This window comes from Haliotis rubra, unplaced genomic scaffold, assembly GCF_003918875.1.
Source record: "Haliotis rubra isolate DU_JTF1 unplaced genomic scaffold, ASM391887v1 Scf95, whole genome shotgun sequence".
Classification (NCBI taxonomy): Eukaryota; Metazoa; Mollusca; class Gastropoda; order Lepetellida; family Haliotidae; genus Haliotis; species Haliotis rubra.
Window position 1 is genome coordinate 1,652,393 of NW_025767690.1, and position 20,668 is coordinate 1,673,060.

At 38.1% G+C, this 20,668-nt stretch overlaps 1 protein-coding gene across 1 annotated transcript; it reads right to left on the minus strand.

Annotated features, from left to right (window-relative positions):
* Positions 1-1,081: 1,081 nt before the first annotated feature.
* Positions 1,082-19,996, minus strand: LOC124264871 (ADP-ribosylation factor-like). Its single transcript, XM_046699648.1, has 5 exons — positions 19,814-19,996; positions 14,431-14,585; positions 7,624-7,734; positions 5,227-5,351; positions 1,082-4,306 (listed from the first exon to the last, which is right to left on the minus strand). Exons 2-5 carry the CDS (start codon positions 14,573-14,575, stop codon positions 4,151-4,153), a joined length of 537 nt encoding a protein of 178 aa, XP_046555604.1. The 5' UTR covers positions 14,576-14,585; positions 19,814-19,996; the 3' UTR covers positions 1,082-4,150.
* Between the last annotated feature and the right edge of the window lie 672 nt (positions 19,997-20,668).

The window sequence follows — 20,668 nt, forward strand, 5'->3', positions numbered from 1 at the left end:
ACGAGGAGGATCGTTATACAACCATTGGATTGTCTAGTCCACTGTCGGTTGTTCACAGCACGCTGTTCTCTAACCGGAATGTTGCTGTATAGAGCGGTGACTATCAAACAAATACTATCACACGAACACAACACTGGGCTGTGTCATGACAGTGTCACTATTCCCACTCAACCTCGTTTCGTCCATTATAGTACAGTATATAGTATAGTGTTAGTACTTCTAAAATCGTTTAGTTACTTTTGTGGGTGAGTAGGTATGTTTTTGCACTTTTAGCATTATTACAGCAATATCACGACTGGGGACATAAGTAGTGGCCTTATATTTTTTACTTTTGTGCAAAAACGAACCCAGCCTTACGAGCGAACATTTAATCCCGAGGCTGCCTATCGCCCCAAATGTTTATGATGCCCAGGTGAACAATAACTTTGTTTTAACACATTTCAAGAAAACATATCCTGCAAGTAATCTTGTTAAATCCAATCAAAACTCCATATGTAAGGATGTGCAAACAAATCCGTTTACTCTCGTAGGTAATTTCTGGAACCTGAAAACACCATGAAAGTAACATCAGTTGTGAAAGTTGTGCATCACTGCCACTGCTCAGTTTGTCAACAGATGACATATAATTTTTAAATTATAATGTTGCATAAAGAACTACAGTAGCCCACGTGTTACCTGTTTATTTGTTACAGTTAGAGCTGTCCCAAGAGGCAAGTAACACGATTGGGTGGTCATGCTCCGTGACTTGGTTGATGAGCCAACTGAGTGAGCGAGTGAGTGAGTTTGGTTTTACGCCACTTTTAGCAATATTCCAGCAATATCACGGCTGGGGACACCAGAAATGGGTTTAACACATTGTACCCATGTGGGGAATCAAACCCCGGGTCTTCGGCGTGACGAGCGAAAGCCTTAACCACTAGGCTACCCCACCGCCCGATGAGCCAACTGATGCTCATAATGTCAAACACTACTTTGTCTGGTCAATACTAAGATCATGTTCACACCGCTGTCATATATGTGGAATATTACTGAATTAGAATTGGAATAATGCTGTTCAACAACAAACAGACAAAACACAAACTGTTTGAAGAAACTGCTTTATTGGAGGATGATTAGTTGATAGCATTTAGTTCACTTATTTGATTATCTCTATAATATACACAAGATATAGATACACCCACTGGCAGCAATGATGTCTAACCCCCTGGACTAGACATACATGGAATGACAAAACACCTTCAAACAATGTGCAACAGGCACAAAATATGTCTAGTCATCACATTTTCGGATCCCAATTTCGTGAAGTGTACAGTTGACTTCAGATCCCCTCAACTTAAAATCCTTTTTGACAACTTTGATCAATGACCTTGAATAACATATACAATTTATGCCATAGGCTCAATGTACTGGAATTCAACCTTCGAGGACCATTTTCACCTGGATCCCCAAACATCTGTACAATAGTACTCCTATAATTTTTGTAACTCACACAAACAGATTTATGACAGCAGCAACAATCACAATGTTAAAAGTGTTTGAAATTAAGGGGCTAGTTCAGCTTGTCTATGGAATCTGCATCAAGAGACTCCATGAATCATCAACCTTTAACGATACGGTACTGACAACACTCCCTTGAACTCCATGCTTAATTTCAAACACAGGTTGTATGAGAGACCACAGACATCCTTTCACAAAACAATTCTAGCTCGAACTGTGGAGTCTCTGTTTCATAAACCTACACAGTCGTGATCTTCTCATTGACCTGTTTCACAAACCGATGGCAGCACTAAGATCTAACACCAACCCTTTACACAGACTTAGGAAGCCACAGTGTTAAGATCAGTTTGCAGAAGCGGTCCCTGCTTCTAAAGAAAAGTTGTGATGTGCATGCAAGTCCTGAAGCCTTGTTAAAAAATATCTAGGAAAAAGCTGTAACTCTAAGCTACAGCAGCATATCAGTAAGGGATAATATTTCCACGCATGTTCTGTTTACATTAATATTACTGAAAACCTGAAGGATACCAAGCATACAGTGGATGATTCAACACCCAGGCTTGCTGTCACAGTGAGTGAGTGAGCGAGTTGGCTTTTATGCCGCTTTTAGCAATATTCAAGCAATATCATGGCGGGAGACACCAGAAATGGGCTTCACACATTGTACCCATGTGGGAATCGAACCCAGCACTTCGGCGTGACAAGCGAACGCCTTAACCACGAGGCTACCCCACTGTCATATTAGGCTTTTGTAGGGTGCATATTAATTGCTGCAAAACCTACCTATGTTGTAAACCCAAAGTTTGGGAAGCTAAAAACCAATGCATAAAACTAGCGACTGTTGTTCACAAATGATATACATGTCTACGGTTCAGTTTAAGATACAACTCCAATCATTTGGCAACCAGGTAACAAAAGAATTTACAAAAAGAATTGAAACCCAATTTAAAAATACTCTTCAAGCATGAACTATACGTTCAGGGATGTGATAAAATAAGAAAAGTGGAAGGTGGCAACTCACAGAATATGGAGATCCATTATGATTTAGTCACAGAAAATATTAAACCGACATGGCTATTTAGAATTTTTCATAAAAAATGACAAGGTCGACAAACAAATATTGAATTCTTCACAAAGACGAACAATTCAATATTGATCATGACAATATATTTTCCAGATTATTGTTTCACAGCATCAGTGGCTCTTGAGTCCTGTCGCATACCATCAAGGAAGCAGGAACTGACTGCCACAATGATCACGATGATCACAATGAAAAGATTAAACCAGTCTTTACAACACTCACTACTGATAGCAAATACTGACAGGAACCATGAATAAATAAATTTTTCCATCACAAAATTGTCTAAAATAATACAATGAAATCAACAAAACCATTTTAAAGGAATGTGATTATCTTGTCGCAGACAAGGTCACTCCTTAGATGAAGGTGATGCTTAAAGTGTAACTTGTGACAGCACAAAGAACATCTTCGCATAAGGTCACCGCACAATGTTTAGAAAATGCAGCGAACTCAATAATAGGTATTCTCCTTTGCTCCACAAGGACTGTTTTTATGACACTAAGACACCATCTAAGGAAATAGTGAAACTTAAGAAGTAAGGGGCTTACATATACACAAGTATTTCAAAATCTTTGACATTGTCCAACAAAACCGTATGAAATAGAATACACCTGGTATTTGTTAGAAACAGAGGCATAAGTCTAGATAGTCCAAATATTCCATAAAAAAACTGACATGATTATCGTAAACACTTATTCTGAGGGACATACTTATCCCATTCAATGATCTGATACAGATATTTCTGATTATTTCTGAAAACAGAATAATTAACACTTTGTGATTTCTTCTTCAATGATCGTTAAAGTTAACTCTTTTAATACTCATGAAAACGGTGTGTCCCTCGATGACAAGCTTCGTAAGAGCTGACCAAGGTAACACATGGGACATGCATAGAAAGTTGGACTCTTTCCATCTAACATTCACACAAACATCACATATTAACAACTACAAGAAACACATATCACACACGGTGGAAAGAATATTTGTCGTAAGCCACACAGAGTGTGTGACCTCGTCTCCTCTTGTCATAAACACGAAAAGACCTTCGATAACTTTCAATTTCTGTGTAAAATACAACCTGAGGTATGGAAAAAAAAATTTATGCTTGTGCTGTATATATATATATAAAATTTGGAATGTATTTTGGTAAAACATCATGAAAGTAAATTTTGAGAATCACAATCAGAAATGGATAGCCTGAAACAAACCAATATTCATCGGTGATTGTATTTTAAAATTGAAGATTTGCTTATTTGCTTGAAGAATTCACAGATGCACTATGTTCTGGGTTGTCGCAAGTTTGTCCTTCACTCTCTCACGTCAGGACCAAAGGAATTTGTATACATGGACCACATTGAAGGGATACCCCTGTCTCCAAGTGGATATGGATTTTATTACACCAGACACACACAAAGTCTGCAGTCATCACCAACATTACAAGAACTACTTCCCAATATGTGCAGTCAATGTACAACATGTACTGGCAGGTGATGGTAGACCCGTGCAAGGGAAGACTGAAGAATGTGTACGAGTCTGCATGATATACTATACAACTTGCGATGATGGTCCGTTTAATCACTTCTGCAACCTTGCTGACAGCCAGTCGAGGCCTTCGTAGAGCCCATCGCCAGATGTGGCACACGTGTTCTGGATATACCATTGGCGATTACTCTTTGATGTAAGCTCGAGCTTCTCTGTCATTTCAGCCACGTTTATGGCATTTGGCAAATCCTGTAATGGAACAGAAGAAACAATCAGTGGTCATTCTTGACCTCCCAAACGACACACTGCAACATCACTGTTAGAACATGCATTCTGTAAGAGGCGGTGGTCAGGCTCATCGTATCTCAATTGCATAGATTGATGCTCATGATGTTGATCACTGGATTGTCGGGTCCAGACTCGATTATTTACAGACCACCGCCATATAGCTGGAATATTGTTGACTGTGGTGTTAAACAACAAACCAACCAATCAACAAATATGTTGTAGAGTGTCAAAGGTCAGAGATAATATTCTTATATTTTGTGACACACAAAGACATAGACCTAAATAAGACCCCTGAACAACACCAAAAACAAAGATTTCATATGTTCACAAATCACATTCATGACAGTAAATCAGTGCATTATCTCCAAATGAATTTATTGAGATCAGGTGAGGTGAGGTGAAGTTGGGTTTAACGTCGTGCTTGAGAATATTTCGCTCAAGTGACGACGTGCATGTGTGTGTATGTGCGGCTGCTTGTAGTAGCCCAGACTGAAGCTGGTTTTATAGTGCTAGCCCACTGAGATACCATGCCGCAGTGAAGCATGAATACCCCACTCAGACACATTATACTGACTCCAAGCCGACCAGTCCTTGATGTACCCATTAATGCCGAACGCCAGGCAGGGGCCAACAAGTACCATATTTTAACGTCTTTTGGTATGACGTGGTCGGGGATTGAACCCACGACCTTCCGCTCTCCGGGACACGCTCTAACCACTACACCACGGAGGTGGTCTTATTGAGATCAGATATTGTACGGTAATATGAAGCCTCTCTGCATGAAGACCTAAGGTAAATTTATAGATCGTTCAGAGTAAAACATCAGATGTTAATAAGTTTTAAAATGTGATCTATTACAGATGCAGTGGAATACAACCCACCTGTTTATTGGCAAACACAAGCAGCACTGCTTCCCTCAGCTCATCTTCGTTCAACATCCTGTTGAGCTCGTCTTTAGCTTCCTGAAGTCTCTCCCTGTCGTTACTGTCGACTACGAAGATCAAGCCTGCAGCAGATACAACATCACGTGACCCATAGTCAGAAACACACAAAAACCTGTTAAACAGTTTTCAGAGGAACAGAAGCCCCTGTGAATCTGTGTGGAGACAAGGTAGACAGTGAGCTTAGAGACCGTTCATAATTTATGGCTGGGGGCATGAGTGAGTGAGTGAGTTTAGCTTTACACCACACTCAGCAATATTCCAGCTATATGGCGGTGGTCTGTAAATAATCGAGTCTGGACCAGACAATCCAGTGATCAACAGCATGAGCATCGATCTGCGCAATTGGGAACCGATGACATGTGTCAACCAAGTCAGCGAGCCTGACCACCCGATCCCGTTAGTCGCCTCTTAACGACAAGCATAGTCGCCTTTTGTGGCAAGCGTGGGTTGCTGAAGACCTATGCTACCCCGGATCTTCACGGGCTCTGGGGGCATGATCATGTTTATAGAGAAGCATGTACAATGTGAATGACCCCCAAAATTTATGTACAAAGTGACCCCCTGCATGTCTTGTACAAAATCAATGAGTGAGTGAGTTTAGTTTTAAGCCGCACTCAGCAATATTCAAGCCATATGGCGGCGGTCTGTAAATAATAGAGTCTGGACCAGACAATCCCGTCATCAACAGCATGAGCATCGATCTGCGCAATTGGGAAACGATGACATGTGTCAACCAAGCCCTCGAGTCTGACCACCCGATCCTGTTAGTCACCTCTTACGACAAGCATGGGTTACTGAAGGCCAATATTCTAACCCGGACCTTCACGAATCACAAAATCAATGACAACCCCATAGTACATGTGCACCAAACTGATGACCCCACTACCTAAATTATGAACGGTCCCTTATACATTGTCTCCAAGAAGTACAAAGTCTCCATTGATAACCATGGGTTGATAACCGTGGAAACAGTATCCTTTATGAAATACACCACAGGGTTCGAAATACCCCATATAACGGTATTAGCATGCCATGGCATGGTAAATATTGAAATAGCACGGATAAACATGTTCTCGGTGGCTTTGGGGCACGCCTAATTTTGGGGGCACATAATTCACCTTTAGTCACCTAATCCCCAACACAAAACACTTACGCAAATGACAAACAAGCAAAAACATTTACTGACTTTATCGCGGAGGAAATCACTGGAATTATGATGGATGATCTGGTTGTTTTTCCATTTAGAGTGATGGGGGTACTAATCGTTCGGTTATTGAAGAAATTTTGTATGTTAGACATACTGAACAAGTGAACCTGTCACAAAATTCTTAGCTAGTAAAGGAAAGCAGAACAAATTAAGCTTAAGAAAGCCATCTTAAACAGAAGACATATCAGTGATAACAGAAAACAGGTTTCATTTGTTATTTACTATAAAAGATTCAAATAATTATATCATTGCTACAGCCATCTATTCTAGAAACATGTGGGCACACTTGATTTCTGAAAGGCACATCTAAAATATTTGCCTGGTGCCCTAAGGCACACTTAGAAAAAAAGTATTTCTATCCCTGACACCATTCGCACACAAGAGCTAAAATAAATGGTGAGCGTAATACATATCACAAATACTGGGCAACGAATGCGATTATTCAGTAATAAATACAATAGCAGTCAGCAGTTGATATATTATTCATTATATTCAGTGAAACAGTAACAAACCACATTCTTTGTTTTAACCAATATATCACTACAACCACCAGTGACCACATCACTGTCAAATTAAATATATGACAGTATTTACTCTCCTGCTTGGTTGGGATCTGTTCCATTCTGCATATTTTACTGGGATAAATAACACCAAATTCAAGCAATAACATTTTAAAAATGCACGAATATTCCATTCTAGTGACCATGAATAATAAATGGAGTGAGTGAATATGAATTTATGCCGCTTTTAGCTATATTTCAGCAATATCAAGGCGGGGAACACCGGAATTGGGCTTCACACATTGTACCCATGTGGAGAATCGAACCCTGGTCTTCAGCGTGATGAGCTGACACTTTAACCACTAGACTACCCCTACTGCCCTGAATAACAAATTGAATGCAAGGAGGGATATGGTTCGAATTACCAACCCTGTTAGTGAATGGTAGCAGCCATATTAATTACAAGGCTACACAATGCTAAACAGCATTCCTTACAACAAATTCTCGGATTCATTTTCCAGTGTTGACATCTTTCCTTTAGAAATAAAGTCAAAACTCAAATGTACATGTTTCATAATATTACCCCAAGGTAGTGAATGAATGCAGCTGTCTCTACCCAATCCTTACCTTGAGTGTTCTGGAAGTAGTGTCTCCACAAAGGTCGGATCTTGTCCTGACCTCCAACATCCCACACTGTGAAGCTGATGTTCTTATATTCCACAGTCTCAACATTGAAACCTGGAAAAATATTCAGTAGAGGTGTAATGATACTATACGTATCCTGACAATACAGGTGCAATCACGATACTTATCTGACAATACAGGTGCAATACGATACGTATCCTGATAATACAGGTACAATACTATACGTATCCTGATAATACAGATGCAACACGATACGTATCCTGATAATACAGGTGCAAAACGATACGTATCCTGACAATACAGGTGCAATACGATATGTATCCTGATAATACAGGTACAATACGATACGTATCCTGATAATACAGGTACAATACGATACGTATCCTGATAATACAGGTACAATACGTACTTAACCTGATAATACAGGTGCAATACCGCGATCCGATATCCTGATAATACAGGTATACACAGGTGATAATACAGGTGCAATACAATATGTATCCTGATAATACAGGTACAATACGATACGTATCCTGATAATACAGGTACAATACGATACGTATCCTGATAATACAGGTACAATACTATACGTATCCTGATAATACAGATACAATACGATAATACATCCTGATATCCTGACAATATGTTATCCTGATAATACAGGTACAATACGATACTGTATCCTGATAATACAGGTACAATACGATACGTATCCTGATAATACAGGTACAATACGATACGTATCCTGATAATACAGGTGCAATACGATACGTATCCTGATAATACTGATAATACAGGTACAATATCCTGATAATACAGGTACAATACGATACATATCCTGATAATACAGGTACAATACAATATGTATCCTGATAATACAGGTGCAATACAATATGTATCCTGATAATACAGATGCAACACGATACGTATCCTGATAATACAGGTACAATACGATACGTATCCTGATAATACAGGTACAATACTATACGTATCCTGATAATACAGGTGCAACACGATACGTATCCTGATAATACAGGTGCAATACGATACTTAACCTGACAATACAGGTGCAATACGATACGTATCCTGATAATACAGGTGCAACATGATACATATCCTGATAATACAGGGACAATACGATACGTATCCCGATAATACAGATGCAATACAACATGCACCCTTATAATACAGGTGCAATACGATACGTATCTTGATAATACAGGTGCAATACGATAAGTATCTTGATAATACAGGTGCACTACGATACGTATCCTGATAATACAGGTGCACTACGATACGTATCCTGATAATACAGGTGCAATACGATACGTATCCTGACAATACAGGTGCAATACGATCCGTATCCTGATCAGTACTTATATTTAATAAGATCATATTCTCTCTTTTGTAGGTGAATAACATCCTGAATCATTTGTTTTGAAATATCAGGCAGTGAGGATGTGATATTGTAGGTGAGAAACATATGAGCTGGGAGCAGTGTGTAATTTCTGTGATTTATAGCCAGCCAGGAAATACTAGAGAATCTGCTATCTAATGTGTATGTGTGAATCCTACAGTCCCATACACCCTTTCAAAACAGTGTGACGAATTTATTACCCTTAAGATCTTCTAATTTAGCTTATCTTTACACAACAACATTCAACCTCTGGCAGAATGAGACGCAAAACGTTTCACCATGATTTTTTTCCTGAACGGTCAAAAAGGGAGACAACTCGGGATGGCTTAGTTTATGATAAAAAAATGATCGAATTTGAGGTTTTGTTAAAGGACAAGTGAAATGCAGATACATTTTATTTTTTGGATATATAATTATTTGGGGTGAAACAGTATAGCGGTATTAGTTGAACCACGGTATTTTGCCTTCGGTTCGGTATACCATAATGCAATCCAAAAATTCAGCATTTTCGGTTTTCGTACCGTCGTTTTATTAACCTTTTTAAACCTTTTCTAATTTGTCTAGAAATTGAATCATTTCTTAAAATCTATGTATTTCTTTGCTAGATGGCCGCCATGTTCCTTGAAATAAGTTTCAGATCGCCTCAAGTCATCTACTTACAAATCAGCAACACAGCAACTGCAGATAACAAATAAGTGGCTGGGTTCTGTTTCTTTTTCGGTTATTTCAAATCAGACGAACAGCGGAACATCGTAATAACTTATAAAAGACAACTTTATCATAAAGACATGCCATCAGCCGAGTACTTGCGATGTTTGCCGTGTTGCAACTCATCGCGTTATAGCTCGGGTAAATATTGCCATCCGAAAACGTATGTCAGAAAACTCATAATAAAACGATCTTCCTCGATTTCATTTTATTTGATTAAATTTAATCCCATTTACATTCATTAAAACTGTTCACAGTAACATCGGAGAAAACGTGTGTGAAATGGCATCACCTCATTCTATAGGCACACAACTTCCTCTTGCCTTGTTCATGAGGGTCCGCTTTTCACGCCTACCGCAATAGCATCAATTTCACATTATTGTCAGCAATCACGAACTGATTACCGCCTCGTCATCCATGACCCTAGACTCGCGTTATTGAAGTCATATTTAACAATTAATTGCCAACATTTTGTTTTTACAATCAAAGTGGCACTTAGCGCGGAAAGTCAACGGTGACTTGTCAAACTGTCTCCTACATAAAAGCGTATCCAGCCACGTAACCCAAAGTGCTGAGCCTATGTTAATTATCATGTTAAATATTTTCGTAGAAAACATGTATTATACTAATACAATAGCAATATAGATTATCTTTGTTAAAATAACTGCTTAAGATATAAATTATTCTGATAATGGAACAGAAATTCATTGATGTTATATTTTTGGGTCGTTTTAATGGAATCACTGTTACGTTGAAAAAACACACGTGAGCACAGCTGATTGCTATTTCCGGCTCAGTTGAATTACAGGTACCATAACAGGAACAACACTTCAATTATCATGTCTAGTGATGTTTGATTGCAACTTTCCGGTACATATATCTATTTTCATTTACAAAGTTTTGTGTTTTTTCACCTCCGACGATACGATATAGTTTGGACTGGGCACAACACACAAGTAGTAGTTGTGTTCTGTCCATGGAAAATCTGATCTTACTTGGCCTTTTTCCTGTGTTTTGTATAACATAGGGGTCATACATGGACCCCAAGACCCGCGTTATGGCGACGGATGACTGCAATTATGGGTATGGATCTGGTGGCTTTCCCAACACAGTTGCTAAGCCTTATGTTTGTTAGTTGTTGCTACCACAGCACAAAGATCTGAGATTATCTCATTGCAAGCTATATCAGAACAATGAACCTGTAATGACCAATAAAAAGAGAAAGCAGCATTCTAAATCTGAAACATATTTGTTTCAAAATGGAGAATTACATTTCTGAGTGAAATTTTGAATAAACTGAAAACTGAGTAAAACAAAATTCTGGAATGTGCCAAGATTTTGTAGCAGTACAAGGACTTTGGAAAGTCTCTAAATTTTTAACCGACTGAAACTAAAGATAGACAATGATTTAGAACAAAGACAATGATCAGCCACACAGACTGTAACTGTGTTATGAAAACTGTGTTATATTAATTTGTTTAATATATTTAGCTGTGATATGTCATCAACAGTCACATTCGACAAGGTCAGATTTGTGTATTGTTATTTCAAAACATGAACATTTCTGGGACGTGGTGACTTCACTTGAGTAAACATTGATGTGATGGCTACTTGCTATTTTGCCACACAGCAGCTGTGGGCTCCAAGGTTCCAGTGATACGTTAGTTCTTCTATCTTGTCATGAAATGACAGTTTTGTTCATTCAAAATAACAAAGATTATGGTTATTTTTCCCGAGGTATTCAACAATGTAAAGTTTGGCTCTTGTTGTCAATTTTCTGCATTATGATCCAATCTCATATACCGAACCGAAACGGACCAAACCGAAGGCCTTGTACTGCAATACGTACCGTACTGTGGTAAGAGCGTACTGTTTCACCCCTAATATTTATTAACACAAACAAATAAGAAATTATGAAACAATTTTATTACTCTATTTATACTCATTATTGTATACGCCAACTCCAAAATTTCAAAGCGATCAGCCGTTTGGCAGCCACATTCCATCTAAGGTCAAGGTCATTCGAACAACCTGTGTAGTGTGTCGCTTGACAGATTTTACAGGGTGTACGCTTTGTACACCCTGGCAAATCCGCCTACATGGTTTGGTATACTTTGGCTATTGACCAATCAGAATTCGACAAATTTATCGTAAGGATAATAATGTATCATATGTATTAGGAGTTGGAAATCAATGTATTGTATCCTAAGCCTCGAATCGTGATACAACACTGTGTTGCTCCATGCTGTATCACTACACCACTAATAATCAGACTATACGATATAGTGAACGCGTCATTGATATACAGTGGAAGCTGTCTAAACCGGCACTCGTAAGGACTGAAGAAACAATCCGGTTTAGACAGCGTGCCGGATTGTAGAGCTGACACAGTTACCTACGACTAGAACTGAATCAGTTTTGTCACTCTCATATACATTGTTGTATCACGTGGTTCTCTCAATTACTGCACACACTGACAATAAAAGACAAATATTTGAGCTCATGTGTCAACTCATTAATTACATGTACAAATACACCCATACAGAACTAAGATTAAATTATCTTTGTCGGCAACCATGTAGTTTCAACGCAGGATTAATTAGTGACAATACACATCCGACCGACTCCTCGCCACGCGTGCCGAATTAGACAGCGCTGATTACTGTATCAACTCATATTTAGGCGGCTCATTTCATGCCGAGGTCCAGAATTGACAGCTGTTGGTATGATCTAACAGAATCCATCCCAACAGTGAAATACTAGTAGTGTATCCATGAACTACTATCCAGCCATCTGTCATGTCTGTGTCTCATGTGTTAACTCCATTACATTAACCATGTTATTGTTAACAGTATAACCATAACATTCTGCAAAGGTGAATGTATGGACAATTACCAACAAAATACATTAAACAATGTTAAGACGGTTCACCAATCACCGTGGAAATCCTTCCTTTTCAACTCGACTGCTGCTAACTAGCTTGAATGGTGATCACATGATGAAACATATATCAATTATCATGTGTATAAAGACAACTTTTAACAAGCATTGTCACTAAGGTGACATAATCCCCCGCCGCAAATTATCAAATCAAACTTACAAAGTAATGAAAGTTTAAGGTGAAGTTAAATGTCAACAAAAACATGACCAGTCAACCTCTCTTGATATCTTGCTCTTTAGTTGTTCAAACACACACGTTTTCAAGACTGACTTTGACCTTGACATGAATGTCATAGTGTATGAAATATGCACAAATAGTACTAGAGAAATTGCTTATTGAAAAACATTCAAGGGAAGTCTTGAAAGTCTATGAAGAAAATCCAGTGAACCGTTTTTGAAATTTCTTACTGACAATTCAGGTTAACAAGCTGAAATCTTCAAAGTGCCGTTGTGAACCTGAATATTACGTGCAGGTCACCAAAATTGACTGGGCCCTGGCCCTTCCCTAGATGAAGCTTGGTGTCAAATATGAAGAAACTCCAGTGAATATTTTTTACGATATCTTGATGACTATCTTAACATGCAATTTAACATGCTGAAATCTTCAAAGTGTCTCTGTGACCTTGAAAATTGAACAAAATCCAGTGAAGGTCACCAAAATCATAACATGCACTGAAATCCCTGCACCTCCCCTAGATAAGCACCAAAATTGGTATTGAATATGAAGAAAATCCAGTGAACGGTTCTTGAGATAGCTTAACATGCAGGTAAAATGTTAAAGTCCCCTTGTGACCTTGAAATGAAGGTCAAGGTCACCAAACCTGATTTGGACCTTTCTTATACTGTGATGAACCTAGGTGCCAAATATGAAAAGAATCTAGTGAACGGTTCTTAAGATATTCCAATTCGTACAGACGGACGGACAGAGCCTGATACTTAAAAATCCCTGAAACCACATGGATAGCTCAACAACTGACAACAGACTTGGTCTAGTGCTAGTGTCAGAGTACAATGTCACTTTTTTCACTAACTGTACCAGGTCCAATCTGGTGAATTAATCAGGTTCCACCATCAAAATGCTCTATGTTATTAACAACGGGTCAGCAATCAAATGGGGTGAAATCCCTTGCAGTTTATTCACTCTGGATTAAAACAGATCAAAGAAGATTTTAACTGTATGTAGTTAACCCGAGGCAAGTTGTTCAGTCCACTATCTATTATCTAGTGGTGGTCCAATTCATTGAAATAATCGAAGATTGGTCGCAGTGACTAAACGACCAAGCAATCGAACATGGTTTCTCAAATCGAACGCAACCAATCTTGGAACACTTGTTTGCATCAACAACATTATTCATAAGGTTGGTTTTGTCTGTGTCATTAAGTTTACATTTCATAAGCACCACAAGCTCCTTACGAGTCATGATTGAATTTATGTTAAAGAATCCAGGAAATCTGTGTTCCTAACATACTAATCTTCCTTTAAAAATTCGAAATTTGCAAATGGATTTTGTGCAATTTGGAAAAACCCAAATTACATGTTTTTTCTTTATTTTTTTGTGTGCATTAACAAAGATAACAGGAACATTTGATAAATGACGCTAACCAATTATTTTCGATGATTGATCGGTTGTAATGGACCAATCATCAATTATGAGATTTTAACCAATTCCCAACACTACTATTGGCTTCCCATTTCGCCTACACCCTTATCAAAATATGTTTACCTATTGTTGGGATGGTTGTGACAATTTCTCCTAGTTTCAACTTGTACAGGATGGTGGTCTTTCCAGCAGCATCCAGGCCAACCATTAATATTCTCATCTCCTTCTTGCCAAACAGCTTCTGGAACAGGGACTGAAGTCCGCCCATCTTAAAGCCTCTGAAATAAAACATACAATGAGTGAAATGAGAGGAGAAGGCAATTTCTCTGACAATGGACGGATCCTTAAGTTTCAATTATGTAAGAGCACAATGACATCAGAAAGACATGTTGTGAAATAAATCATTTAACATGTTAATTTGCTTTTCGGAAAGGAAGGCTTTTTTCTCAGCCAACATATCTAATTGATACAATAAACCATTTTGAGCAATTAAATGTAGTTATAGTCTGGAGTTTTACAGTTATAAATACTACTGTAGCAGATGACAAGAACTTGTGAAATTTCAAGGTCAACACTGTGATTGATCTGATTAATTGTATATTCATCCTTGCTTATCAAAGAATCTCTATTGTAGTCACTAAAAGATACATCTCTATTCTACATATTCTTTGATAAACACTATCGCTCACAATACATAGATCAATAATCAGAGCTTAGTAATTGATCAATAATTGATTGTAATTAGACACACCACCACAAAACACATGTGGGCAATTAATGTAATACAATTGTCACATTGTGCAAATAAAACAGGCACTGATTTTTACTACAATCTAGACAACTGAGGATACTTCCTGCTGAGATACGCATGTCAGTATGTTGTTTACATTGCAGTTTAATGAGTCAGGAAACAGCATCAGTTGTTTATATCTTGATTTAACAAACACAGCAAAAAGAAACATCCTTTCCAAAGTTTAACTGGATGGTTCTTTTGTTATGAATGTTGATTAGTCTCCAGAGCCCATCAATAATCACTGACGCAAGCGAAATGGTTTCATTGACTGATTATTCAATCAATCGCTCAAACACTAATACACACCATGGGCCCATTCTCTACCATGTCTTTATTTCAGGTCTTGTTTGAATTTTGAATGAGTGACAATTTAAAGACACTTCAGTGACACTTCGACCAAACTGACAAGAACAATTTACATATTATGTTATGAGAGTGTGTTTTTTGTCATTTGTATTATCATTGATTAAGTGATAGTTATTATGTGTCACTATGTTCAAAGTTTTGAGTGTGGGTTGTGGGTCACATTTCGCATCATATATGTTCAATGGCAATAGTATTTTAGCGGCATGCCTTTTTGATAGCACTTCCGAGTTGCCTCCCCTGGGGTGGAAATAACTTTAAAATTGCTAGGGTACCCCGGTACAGTGGCACATGTAAAATCACTTGCCCTGATCATTTTTCCACTATACCGGCCGTTTTCTTGTTGATTTTTAAAATAAACAACATTATTAACATTGGAAAGTCAACTGGACACCAGTACAGTCTGAGTGTGATATACAAATTTGCTTGCCCGACAGGAAAAAACACTGGACTTGGACGGTTATTTCCACCCCTGCTCCTATGGATTGTTTATTTTGTTTTGTCATGCCACATGTTCAACATGATTCATGAATGTTCTGAGTGGATAAAGAATGTCCTAGACTCTGTGTCAGTATAGATATAAAGGCTCGTTGTTGTGCTGACACACACACACGGAACACAATCCAGTGATCAACATCATGAGCATCAATCTATGCAATTGGGATACAATGACATGTCAACCAAGTCAGCGAGTCTGACCACCCAATCCCGTTAGTCACCTCTTACAATAAGCATGAAGTACTGAAGATCAAATCTAACCCCAATCTTCACGGGTGTTATACATATATTTATAAGGAACACATATAAAAATTATAATCTATAACATCCTATCGACAATGGACAGTATAATAACTAGAGTATCACAGTTATACAATTAAAAACTAGCATGTATCATAAAAAATATCACCATACAGAATCTAAACGACAACATAAAAACGGGCTATAGATCGCCAGCAATTGAAGGTAGATCAAAGTATCAGGGACCACAGGGACTTTTATCCTCGATAATCACCAGGGTATATGTTCTGATAAATCTTCTCTACACCCTGGATGCATCTACGGCTCGAGTCGATGATTTTATTACCTCCCTTTGCTGGCTCCGCATTCTCACAGTAGCCAATCAGATAAGCTGCTGTTACAACCAAGCTTGCCAGTGTCAACAAAGATTGCGATCGCAGCCGCGAAAGTTTGTTCGCAGTTCGACTCAGATTTGGGGGGAAATCATACAAATTAACAGGTCTGAAATCTTAAAAATATATATGCAAGAACTCTTTCTACCTCTTTCAGAGTACCTCTACAACAATATATTATTATGTTGCCAAGTTTAATCGGTTAGATATTTCATAAAGCAAAAGTGAGTTGTGATTGGTACAGCTCATCTTCCCAGCGTAGACACCTGATTGGGTAAAAAGCCAACCAAGGGAGGTAATAAAATAATTGGCTCGAGCCGTAGATGCATCCAGGGTATAGTAGAGATTTATCGGAATGTATACCCAGGAGATTATCGAGGATGAAGGACTTCATGTACCTTTGCTACCTGTATGGACTGAAGTTGGATATAAATCATCCCTTAGGCCCCCAAAAATAAATGTTGTGGTTCCGATTTCCTACATTTCAGAACTAGGGCAGGTAAGTAGGTAGGGTTTTTGGTTTTTTTGCAAAATATTATTACATTACTCATGTGTCAGAAAATAAATTTAATTTATTATGTGGTGAGTAAAATTGTTAGGCTCGGTGGGAATATTTAGGGTCGGTCGGGAAATCGGAACCACAAGCTTTTTTTTTAGGCCTTACAGATGTTGCCGATTACCTGCGAAATTTAGCCAAACATTAAATAAACACAGAATGATAGATATGAGAATAATGTGAAAGACACAGTGTCAGGGTGACACAATTTAAACGGTATTTCAATCCTGCCAAGAGCACTGACACTGACAATCTAAATTAGTTATCATCATACACTACCAATTTATATAATATCAGTGTATGAAATAAGGCCCGTCCGACCGCCTGAGACGGGCTAGATTTCTGACGGACGGTCTAAATTTACAGCAAGCCAGCCCGATGGTCTGGTACAAATTTTAGATGTTCCATACATCTGAGTAAATTCAAGATATTTGGTCTGGTTAAATCCATTTTGGGCTGGTAACATTTTGAAGTTACCAGTCCTGATGTCTGGCTGGATTTTTGGCTTATTCCATACACTGATAATATCTAATGATAAACATCAAAATGTTCAAGTTATTTCAATTTTGAATCTCTGAACGGCATTTAGAAGTGATACACACAAGGGCGAGAATTTATGGATGTCAACTCCTTTATTTGAGAAACATGACGTATCAGACTCAGAGTATATTCTTAGTGCTTCATCAGATGAATGAAAGAGTAAGTAAATACTCTGACATGACGTGTTCCTCAAATAAAGAAGTTGACATCCATAAATCCTTGTCTTTATATACATTTTCTTTAAAAGAAATACAATAATTACACAAAAACTAACACTAGCAAAAATATCTTCAACATATTGAAAGATGATTGAAGTAGCATATTAATAATGTCAATTCCCAAGAGAGGAAATTTCTAAAGGCCGCAATTCTTTATCAGGTCAAGAACCAAGTCATGTTAAACACACTTACGTCAAATACAGGTATGCTCATTTGTGACAAAACAGAAGTTGTAGAAGTGTTAAAAGAAAGTAAATGAACAGTGAGGTGACCAAAGGCCCAGATAAGCTGCATATCCGGGTAAAATATGCATAGAAAATTTCCAATTACGCATTGAAAAATACTTTTTGCGTACCAATTATGCATTTAAAATGTTAGATACGCGAAAAGTTTTGAACAAATGCGTACGGAATATATTAATAAAAATCACTTGCGTAATGAAAAGCACATCGATTGCTATCAAGTTGTACTGTTAGTATAGGACTAGTGTTGTACTGTCAGTATAAGATGAGTGATTTTTATGAAATCATTTTCATTATATTTAAGTTGGTTTTGATTAGGTATGACATAAGGCAGAACATACCTGCTTAGTAAACTTACTCAATGACATAATACTCAGGTGAGTAAAATGATTGAAATACACACTTTTTTTAAAGCAGTGGGTAATGGAAAATGAAATACCCACTCAAAATTCACAATACCTACTCCAAGAAAATACAGTGGGTACAGTACCCACATGAGCTAAATCTTATCTGGAGCTCTGGGTGACTCTTCCCCAGAATATTGATCTTTAAGAGATGTGGAGATTTGGAGTTTCCAACACTAACAGTGTTCAAGAAAACAGTTGTACGCTTCATGCTGCTTTTTCTGGATTAGTAACAGTTATTGTTCAGTTTTATGCCACTTTAGACAATATTCTAACTTTACTATGGCATGAGAAGGGCACCAAGCAGATCTGTACATGTGACAACTGAACTCTCTAACCACAAGGTCATCCCATCATCTCTTAGTCTTATGATAACTGAATTGAAATTTGACATTTTTACTACACAGTTACATCTGAAACATTGTTTTACTCAATATACCATGAATACGCCAAGAAATGTTGCTGAAGCATAAAATGTAAATTTCTAGTTTGAAATGACTAGGGATGTCGGCAAGTTTGAACTAAACAATTATTGAAAATACAGTGGGACTTGTAAGGTTGGTTGGGCTAGAATGCACTTTACCGGGCGCAGCCCTCGCTGCTCCCTTTACAATCCTTAGGGTTAGGGTCTAGGGTAAGGGTATGCCACCCTTTACGATCCTTAGGGTTAGGGTTTAGGGTTAGGCACCCTTTACGATCCTTAGGGTTAGGTTAGGGAACCCCAGCAGCGGTAATTAATCTGAAAAAGTGCGCCCGGTAAAGTGCAGTACTCCCGTTTGCTGTAGCAAATCTACACGTTTTGGCCAGTTTCAGCTCCATACTCTAACTTGTCATGTTCATGCACGTTCACAAATTATGTGTAGAAGACCAATCTGTGCGGTGTGCATATTTAATGAAAAACACACCCCAACTTCTCAATCGCATTACTTCCAACTTTAGGAGACGGCCATTTGAAAGGATAAGAATGAGAATAGCGAATAATACCCCCATTCAATCCCCCAAATCTGCTACCATGCCACACCCACTTCAGAACACGCTGATCAACAAATATTGTACAAAACAATTCTTCACCAACACCATCATTGGTCTGTTAACGATATATCGACGATAAAAATAATAACTTAAACATGCTTGGGATTCCAGGAGAAAGAGAGAGAAATATAAAGAATGCGGAATTCAGAAATATGTGTCACCAGTTCAGGTAAAAGATTGTGTTGTCAATTGACGTCTTGTCAAGGATTAAGTTACTCATTAACTCACCTGTGGAACGTAGACCAAAGTTTCTCGCAACCTTCTTCAGTGGTGTTTGGTAGTTTCTGGTACTTGCTAACGATAAGATTGAAGGCAGATTTATACAAAATACTCGTTTAATGAGTCGCCAGCTTATCAACACACCGAAGTTGGCGACATAAAATGGCGGACGTGGAGAAAACCACGTTAACTAGAGTTACCTCTCTTTGTTGGGTTTAACTGAAAGCGTATTATCATTAAAACGGACGTGCATATCTAAAACGGATACGGAAGGATTTTATTCTGTAAACTAGGGGATATTAATTATGATAGACATCAACTGAGAGAGCATATTCAAGTTCTGGGACACCAGAGTACTTGAATTTTGACATTTTGTGTGTTTGATATCTTTGCATCTTCACTCATGCAAGCATTGCCCCAAAAACATTGGGGGGAGCTGAGAGTCTAAAGCTTCGTCACCACTCGCCCCTTTCAGTGCTATTCGGATTGTCTCGGAATAACACGAGTTGGTCACGAATGAAACTTCACTTGTAACACAATTTCAAAATATCAACGAATATATGATGAAAGCATATAGATTGGTGCTTTTTTTAACTGACATTTTTATAAATAAATTTCTGTCTTTTTTCCGCGTGTTAAAATCAAATTGTCTACCATTACAAGTGATGCATTACACGATAACAACATCGTGGAGAAGGAGGGTATGTCACTCTACGATGTTGAGGGTGGTTTGTTGTTTAAAGCCGCACCCAGCAATATTCCAGCTATATGGTGGCGGCCTGTAAATAATCGAGTCTGGGCCAGACAATTCAGTGATAATGATACATGTTGATACGTTAATGGCATTAGATTTACAAGCATGTT